Source organism: Arachis duranensis, chromosome 8 (genome assembly GCF_000817695.3).
Source record: "Arachis duranensis cultivar V14167 chromosome 8, aradu.V14167.gnm2.J7QH, whole genome shotgun sequence".
Classification (NCBI taxonomy): Eukaryota; Viridiplantae; Streptophyta; class Magnoliopsida; order Fabales; family Fabaceae; genus Arachis; species Arachis duranensis.
Window position 1 is genome coordinate 9,181,273 of NC_029779.3, and position 9,388 is coordinate 9,190,660.

The window sequence follows — 9,388 nt, forward strand, 5'->3', positions numbered from 1 at the left end:
TTTTAAATCATCAAGCCGTATTATAACCATTGGACACCAATTTATACCTAGTTGCTTTATCCGAGCGACCATTGAAAAGGCCAGCTCGTGATTTTTGCGCTTTGTCGAGCATAAATTGGCGCCTTAGGTGAAGGAATTATATACTTATTCCCTCCCCTTTCTAATTTTTTACAAGGTTGTTATCCTTGTGTATGATACAATTCGTTTACAATCCTTTTTTTTTCTTTTCCAACTCGTTTTTGTATGAGTCGTTTGGTTGAAGGACTTTTGTTTTGATTTTACTTTAGTGATTTATTTTGATACAAATCACTTTTTAATGCTTTACTTTAATGATTTGTTTTTATACAAATCACTTTTAAAGTTTTGCTTTTAGATAGACACGACTTGTGTTTAACACAATTTCGTTAAAAATATGGTTGATTGGCACAACTCGTTTAATCCGAGTTGTCCTTATGTTGTTGTGAATGCTAGAACAAGTTTTCTTTGGACAACTTGTCTTTGTGAAATTGTTCCATTTTATACGACTAGGTCGTTTGTTTTTGGAACTTGTAGAGATGATATCGTGGATTTGAAATTTTGTACGATTCATTTGTTACTCGTGTGGGTCGAGTTGTTAATCGTATTTATGCCTCGAGGGGCATATTTAGTTAAGTTACTTTTGCGACTTGTTCTAAACACAACTTTTTCAACTCGTTTGGTTCGAGCTGTTTCGAGGTGTAACTTCTTTCCACCAATTGGTTCCTCGTCGCTTCATCCAGGCGATTTCTATAGGATCGACCCGTGATTTTTGCAGTTTATCGAGCTTCAATTGGTGTGTTTTAATTGTAGAAAATCAATCCCCATAAGAAATTGTATTATCTCCTTGTGTTAGAGGTGTGTCGCAACCTGGGTAGTTCATCACCTTTTTTTCTGGAAGGGGGTCACGTTCTTCTTTCGTGCTCTAGCATCATTGTAAAATGTTGTCTTTAGTTTTTAATAATTTTGGACTTAGCTTTCATGATAAGCCAGTGCCCCCTACTCGAGGTCGAGCTTTATAAAGTCGGACTCGAGTATTCAGTCATGCCGTTCTTGAATCTTACTATTTGTTGCTATGTGACTTTTACAAGTTATTTTGGACTCTCTTTTTGGGAGGTCGGATAACTTGTTTTATACTTGTTGTGTCAACTTAGTAAGGTCGGATACTTATCTCTTGGCTTGAGGAGGCATTCTTATAAATCGCCATCCTTTCTCAATTTGTTTTAAACAAATTATTGTGACGTCGGGTTTACATCCTCTTCGTGTTGATGTTTGATTATGATCACGTTTTCGTATTGATGTTTGATTATGATCCCGTTGTCCTTAAGTTATTTGTGCAATTCGTTTTAGGCTTTGCCCCTTGCCAGTTTGATTTAGTACAAGTGGCTTAATGAGGTCAGACCACGATTTGCATTTATAACTTCTTACGCCACTTTGGATCTCATCACTTCAAGTCAGAAAAAGTGTGCATTAAGGAGTAAGGTGCGCTTTCTAGCTGTAGTATCCTTTTGTTGTAAACATGGCACAATCTAGGTAGATTGTTTTCGAATAAGTTGAGTATGTTGTAGTAGTTCTTTTTCAAGTCTTAAGTGACTTTGTTGGATCTTTTCATTTTGGTGTTGGCTTTTCTTCGTCCGCTTTTGGTCCGATGTCATTTTGGATCAAGACGAGGTTGTCAGTTGAGAAATTTCTTCGTATGACCTTCTCATGGCCATTTATGCTTGGGATGAAGTTGTACCTCAAGAAAGAAGTCGGACTTTTCTTTGTAAGCTCTTAAAGGAAGTCGGATTTTTATTTGTAGACTTGAATCCTCAGAGGAGGTCAAATTATCTTCATAAGCTTGGATCTTTAGAAGAGGTCGGATTTTTCTTTCTAAGTTTGGAAAGAGGTCGGACTTTCTTTCTAAGCTTGGAGGTTTTCGACCTCATTGTAGACTCTGATCTTTAAAAGAAGTCGGAATCTCTTTCTGATATTCTTTGAGGTTTTTGACCTCATTGTAGAGTTGATCATGAAAGAGGTCAGATTTTTACAGACTCCAAAACGAGGTCGGATTTTTTCCTTGTCGGATCTAAAGAGGTCGGATTCTTCTGAGCAATGAGGTTTTAGACCTCATTGTAGAGTCTAACCTTTAAAAGAGGTCGGACTTTCTTCATGAGCTCTCTAAAAGAGGTCGGATTTTCTTTGTGAGCTCCCAGCTCATCCGACCTTTGAAGAAGAGTCTGACCATCATTCCCTCCAATGAAGATTGGGCCTTTGTCACCCCGACTTTCTTTTTTTATTTGGATCGGATTCCAGTTTTCTTCCTGGAAGACATCCATCTTTATTGGTGTGCAAACAACATTAAATTCTACCACAGGAATATTTCTTTCCATATTCATTGGCAGTGATGTAATTTGTGAGCAACCAACGAAAGATGTACCATGAGAATTCTTTGTGTTATTCACTATTGTAATTGACAGGTGAATCCACTGAAGAAAAAACTGGATTCATCGCTCCGTTGTCGGATTGGGTTGCATTCAAATTGGCTGATGCTGTGTATTTGGAACATGCAACTGTTCCATTTCATGAGTGGGTATCATGGATTTTTCCGAGATTGTAAGTTGGCACAGATGTCATTGTCCATCTTATTTCACGAAGAGGTTGGGATTAGTCACGTTCCCTTTTCCTCTCTTTTTTTTTCACGTAACTTCTTTTGCCAATTGAATTTTCTGAATTGAAAATTCTTTTATTCAATTGGCTTTCGAGTTCATCTTGGTTTGCTTTCTACAATGGCCTTGGGACGGTGCTTTCTTCTCTTTTAATCCAATTTAACTGTAGAAGTAAAATCATCATCCCTATTTGATATCCTCTGCCCATTGGGAGAAGTTTTTACGGGATTTCTGGTATCCATAGAAACTGTATTCCAGCTTCTTTTTAACATGCTTGCATCTTATTCATGTCGAGTGGTTGTCTGACTATGTTATTGATCATCCGCCATTATCAAGAGTTGAGCTCCAGGTCCCCGGCAACGGCGCCAATGTTCCGGGGCTAACCTAGAACCGGACGGTGATTGGGTTTGTCTGAGGCCCAAGCGCTGGAGGAGTGTGGTCTCCGACTTGGTTTACGTCTGGGAGCCGCCTCCGAGTTGTGTGTTCCAAGAGATGGGGGGTGGTACCTGCAAAGACACTCCGATGCCTAAGTCAGCATGGGGTTAAGCAGGTTTAGAATGTATTGGAACTTAGAGATACCTGAGGAGTGTCAGGATATTTATAGTGGTGATCCAATAACCACCGTTGGAGTAGTGCCACCTTTTTAGGCGGATAATCGTCCCTTTTATCTAGGAATTGTTGGGATATGGCTTCTAGAAGTGGGTTGAGAGATTTTAGGGGCAGTTACTTATTTGAATAAGTGTTATCTGCCAGCTATCTCTTGAGCCCGACTTCTTTGGAAAGAAGTCTGTGTTGAGTCCAACCTCTTCTAAAGAGGTCGGTGAATAACGAAGGCCAATCTTTAGATTGGGCCTTTTGGTGTATTTGGACCTGCCCTTTATCTAGGGATTGTTGAGATATGTCTTCTAGAAGTGGGTTGAGAGATTTCAGGGGCAGTTACTTATTTGAATAAGTGTTACCTGCCAGCTATCTCTTGAGCCCGACTTCTTTGGAAAGAAGTCTGTGTTGAGTCCGACCTCTTTTGAAGAGGTCGGTGAATAACGAAGGCCAATCTTTGGATTGGGCCTTTTGGCGTATTTGGACCTGGGCCATAGCGTTGGGTCAGGGTAGGAACAGTCTGAATCATAGTCTAAATTTTGTTATTAATTAACAAAAAATTTAATTTTGATATACTATTAACTGTTAGTATAAAATAATTTTACACGTGTAGGTTTTAGGCCCCATTTAATATAAAAGAAAATAATAATTTTACACGTGTATCTAATTATGTAAAATCACATCAATAAAAATAATTATCTTTTATATTAACTGTCTAAATGACCATCCAAAAAATGAATATAATTGTACGATTGTATAAAATATTTTACAGTATATCAAAATTAAACTCATTAAAAAAATTATTAAAAGTGACGGTTATAATGTAGTATATTATCTAGTAGTTAATTAAGGAATTATTAAAATAAAAGTTAAGTCACTGACAATAAGTCTCTGCTTTTATTTATTTTGTCCTTACATTCCATCTTTTATATGCATCATGAGTCAACCACCCTTATAAAAAGACCAAAGGGAAACTAAGCTTTTCAACCTTACAAAAACACACAAAGAATCTTTCACCTTCAGTGTGCTACTTATATTGTTAATTATAGCCAAGATCTGCATCACTTTGGAGAGTACATACAAAAATGTCTAAGGGAAGAGGCAGTGCATCTTTACTTATGGTTATGGCCACCTTGATCCCTCTTATGTGTCTGCTGTTTCTAGTGAAACCTTCAAATGCAGCCACTTACACTGTTGGAGGACCTGGTGGATGGTCCTTCAACAAAAATTCTTGGCCCAATGGAAAAAACTTTAGAGCTGGTGACGTGCTAGGTAACTTTAATTAGCTACCTTTTTATTATGTGTTGCGCATAATTTTTAGTATATTCTTAGATCACATACATTTTTACTGAGATTATGTTAATGTTGCAGTTTTCAACTATGATTCAAGCACACACAACGTGGTTGCTGTGGATAGAATTGGATACAGCAGTTGCAGGACCCCAAGAGGTGCAAGAGTGTTCAGATCAGGGAAGGACCAAATCAAGATCGCAAGAGGTGCAAATTACTTCATATGTAACGTCCCTGGTCACTGTGAATCTGGCATGAAAATTGCCATCAATGCAGCTTGAATGGGATGGCCACTAGTAGCATGACTACAAGTGATGTTAATTAATTAATGTATGCTTATTAGCGTCATCATTGCATGTTGATAATAAATTAAGAGATGCCAAAATCCGATCAGAATTTATTATTTTTGACGTGTGAATTAGAAGTATGCTATTATATTATACTAAAAAAATTAGTTATAATAAAAATTTATATGCAATTATTTTTATGTGAAATTAATGGTTAAAAATTATTATATAATAATTTGATTTTGTCAAATTATTTAATAATTTTTAATTATTAATTTTATATAAAAATAAATGCATATAAATATTAAGTTTTTTTTATTAATTAATAATTAGTGAAGTTGCCCTACTAGATTTGTATTTGTGTGGAGTGAGATATGTGTGATAAGAAAAGAAGCAGGGATGGTCCATTAGTCACGGGCTGTTCTTGGACTATATGGTATGAATTTTATGATTTTATCTTATCTGTGCACATTGTGATCTGTGAAATTATGGAAGTCTGTTGCCAACTTTCTAGTTCTGTGTATCTCTCTCACTTCTATGTTTGTTACTTTTTGGCCTCATCGCAATTATACGTGAGTATCAATTAAGATAGCTACATTATTTTATTTTATTTTATTTTATTTATAGTATCCAGATTTCCAGATTCAACATAAAGATATGAACCATCCAATCTAGACTAATATCTATACTCTAGTATAACAAGAAGCAAAATTACAAAAAAATATATTATATTATATTATATTATATTTTTTTCATCTCAACATGTCAATAGCTCATTTGTTATTGATTAAAATTCCATTTAAAAATTTATTGTTACCAATAAATTAGTGTATAAAAAATTCTATGTGACTATCAGTTTTTTTTCTATAATTTTAGCTATCATTTAGCCATCATAATATTAAATTATTATTTACATATGTAAATTCTAAAAAATATGAATGTAAATTATATCAATTTATATATACAAACTTTTATAAAATATAAGTATAAATTATATGTTTTTTGTGTACAAATATTTTTAAATATGAATATAAATTATTACTATCAAGTGCTAGCACAAAATTGTGTGTAAACTCTACAAAATACAAATATAACTTATATTAATTTATGTGTGTAAATTTTAATAAATATGAATATAATATAATTTGTATTGATTCTTGTGTGCAAATATTTGTAAATACAGGTATAAATTATTACTGGTTACATAATGGTCAAAAATAATAAAATTTTAATGATCTTCTATTATTTTTTTGTGTATATATAAGGAAGAAGTTGGTATACAGTGTAAACTAGTGCAATAATTGAGGCATTGTGTGTCTTTTTTTTTTTTTCCCTGTCTTTGTATTTTAATTTAGTAAGTTGGATCATTAGCCAATAGCCAGCAGTGTATAACAAATTCTCTTATTATCGGACCTGAAAGGCCCAAATTACTACCTTATTTTATTGAAGCATGACTAGGAATAATGTGGTGACCCAAAAAACAAAAAATGTGAAAGGGCATAGAAAAAGAAAATTGAATGCGTTGGGCTCCCATGAAACAAAAGAATCACAAGATAAACCGTATTATACCTATTGACAAAAAAAATAAAACATATTATACCTCAGCACGAAAAAATAAAAAATTAGAAACAACACCATATTATTTATTATTGAATGCATTTAATTCAAGCCAACAAGTTAAATAATATAAGTGGAGTTAATCAAGCTCTTATAAAGACTAAAAAGACCACATCTCATGCGATGCTATACTCTAATAATAATAAACTCTTAATCTAGTTCCTAACTAATATAATAGGCAGCAGGACAAGTGATCATTCAAAAATTTAAAATCATAAATTTGTCCTTCGAAGTTAAAAATAGGATAATAGATTAATTAATTAATCCTTCCAGAGTTTTGATCCATACAAATTTCATACGCAATGAAGGGAGTATATTAAATTTTTATTTCCCAAATCCCAAGTCAGCCAATAGATTGGGGTTAGAGAAAATTCAAAGAAGGCCGAACGAAGCCTGAAAACATGTGGACGAGAAAACCAAATAAAGTCAAGGTTTGACTCCAAAGAGAGAGCGCACAAAAATCTTGTGCGTCCGCGCATAGCATTAAACAACACCAGACGACTTGGTCTTCTCCTTCTTTTTAAGCAAAAACCCTATCCTTTGTTTTTCATTTCAACAAATCGGAAATTTCTATGCAGCTTCACCACAATAATCAACACAAACTTTTGAGAATGTATATCATTTTTTTTAAGTATAAAAATTCTTTATAAATTTTTCATTTATAAACCGGATAGCTATATATAGAATATTAATTACTAAATAAAAATTAAAAAAGTCAATAACCAAATAAATAAATTGGCACTATTAAAAACTAACACACATAATATATATTCATCATTTCAAACGTATTGTGGGGGGAATAATTGACCAAACCAAACCCACTATAATAACAATAATAATAATTTAATTGTCATCGATTATATAATATATGATATATATGAGTAGTGTTAGGGAGCCAATGGCCTAAACGTACAATGTGTACAATTGGCTAAATCTTTAGTTTATGAATAAAATGTAACATTAATAATCATATCTCTAATACTTTCTAAACCTTCATTTTACACATTGTAAGCTTAAGTCATTGGCTCCCTATACTTTCTCGATATATATATAGCACCAATTGGCACGTTCTCTTGTTATGAATATTATTATTCTTCTTTTTGAAGCCCATATATTCTCTTAGCTTCTTCGTCAATCCAATTCTCTGTAGCCATAGCCATGGACAAAGAACAAGAAGAGATGCAGTTCCTTGGTCTCTTTGGGATCTACAAGGAATCATACAAGATGATAATCGCATGGAGAAAGATCTTCACGAAGATCACCTTATCCCTAATCCTTCCTCTCTCCTTCATCTTCCTAATCCACATAGAAATCTCCGATGTCCTCTTCAGGAAAATCATGCACAACTCCCAAGAAATGATCGAAACTCCACAAGGCACACCTCAATACAATAAGCTCTCCGACATGGTTTCTTCAGAATGGGTTACCTTCTTCCTCTTCAAGATCGTATACTTCACTTTTCTACTCATCTTCTCTCTCCTCTCCACCTCCGCCGTCGTCTACACCGTAGCTTCCATCTACACTTCAAGAGAAGTCACCTTCAAGAAAGTCATGAGCGTCGTTCCAAAGGTTTGGAAGAGGCTCATGGTAACTTTCCTATGCGCCTTCTCCGTTTTCTTCCTCTACAACTTCGCCACAGCCCTTGTCATTATAATTCTCTTGCTATTATTGGGTCCCGGCGACGGCACCGTTGCCATCTTCATCATTGTAGGCTTGATTTTTTTGATTGGCTTTCTGTATCTTACGGTGGTTTGGCAGCTAGCCAGCGTTGTTTCGGTGTTGGAAGAATCTTACGGATTCCAAGCGATGAAGAAGAGCAAGGATTTGATCAAGGGGAAGATGTGGTTGTCAGTGATCATATTCTTGATGCTTAATATATCGTTTTTCTTGGTACAGTTTTTGTTCAAGAATTTTGTTGTGCATGGATGGAGGGTGAGTTCTTTGGATAGAACGGCTTATGGGTTGCTATGTTTCTTGTTGCTTTCACATTTGTTCTTGTTTGGACTTGTGATCCAAACAGTGCTTTATTTTGTTTGCAAATCTTATCACCACCAGAATATTGATAAGTCGGCCTTGTCGGATCATTTGGAAGTTTATCTTGGCGAGTATGAGCCTTTGACCGCCAAAAATGTTCAGCTTGAACAGTATCAAGTTTGATTATTCTGGTAGCAGAAAGATATTTTATTTTTGCTCTAACTAATAATATAGTTTTTTTTCTGTACTTTTAAGAGAAATGTTATTTGAATGTAATATGCAACTAGCTAGTATATATCAGAAATATACAATAATACAATATACAAAGATAATCGTTGCTTTCATTGTTTATGTCATCTGTCTTTATGTGGACTTTTTCAATGTACAAAAATGAGAGTTTCTCTATTTTGACCCAATAAAGTTGGACCCACCATTATTTGTGTATTTTCATTTCTTCTTTTGATTGTTCGAAATTGAAATAAAGGTCATGACGAAGTTAAAACAAAATACTGAATTAATTTGTCATGCAAGAAAGTTTTATAAAGACTTAAAATGAGTGGTTAGATAATAAGTATAGATAAATATGATATATATAATAAAGTTATAAATATAGATGATTATAATTAAAGTTTTTTGTATTTAAATTAAAGTAAAATTCAAACTAACAATGCAGTCCTGTATTAAGAGATCATATAATAAACTATCACTAAAAATTAGCTATTATCGTGATTTTAATATATAATAATCTATAATATATTAATATTACACAACACCGTAACTACAACATTACAATGCTTTGTACAAGAATTTAAAGAAATAAAAGACAGAAAAGGTCAATCTTGTACTAGATTTCGCTGGTATGAGTTGTGAGATGGATTAAAAATTTGTTAGTCTTGGGATTCTTGGGACGACAGAGAATGATACTTGCAGATATTTTGACATTTAAATCAGAAAGGATAT

General features: G+C 33.9%; 2 protein-coding genes across 2 annotated transcripts; both read left to right on the top strand.

Annotated features, from left to right (window-relative positions):
* Positions 1-4,225: 4,225 nt before the first annotated feature.
* On the top strand, positions 4,226-5,350 carry LOC107460646 (basic blue protein). Its single transcript, XM_016079037.3, has 2 exons — positions 4,226-4,532; positions 4,632-5,350. Exons 1-2 carry the CDS (start codon positions 4,346-4,348, stop codon positions 4,829-4,831), a joined length of 387 nt encoding a protein of 128 aa, XP_015934523.1. The 5' UTR covers positions 4,226-4,345; the 3' UTR covers positions 4,832-5,350.
* Positions 5,351-7,533: 2,183 nt separating this feature from the next.
* LOC107460625 (uncharacterized) lies at positions 7,534-8,872 on the top strand. Its single transcript, XM_016079016.3, has one exon. The coding sequence runs from the start codon at positions 7,613-7,615 to the stop codon at positions 8,609-8,611; it is 999 nt and encodes a 332-aa protein (XP_015934502.1). The 5' UTR covers positions 7,534-7,612; the 3' UTR covers positions 8,612-8,872.
* The last annotated feature ends 516 nt before the right edge of the window (positions 8,873-9,388 follow it).

Coding starts and splice junctions, on each gene's coding strand:
- LOC107460625 (XM_016079016.3), top strand. CDS start 7,613: ATGGACAAAGAACAAGAAGAGATGCAGTTCCTTGGTCTCTTTGGGATC.
- LOC107460646 (XM_016079037.3), top strand. CDS start 4,346: ATGTCTAAGGGAAGAGGCAGTGCATCTTTACTTATGGTTATGGCCACC. Junction 4,533..4,631: donor TAGAGCTGGTGACGTGCTAG/GTAACTTTAATT, acceptor TTAATGTTGCAG/TTTTCAACTATGATTCAAGC.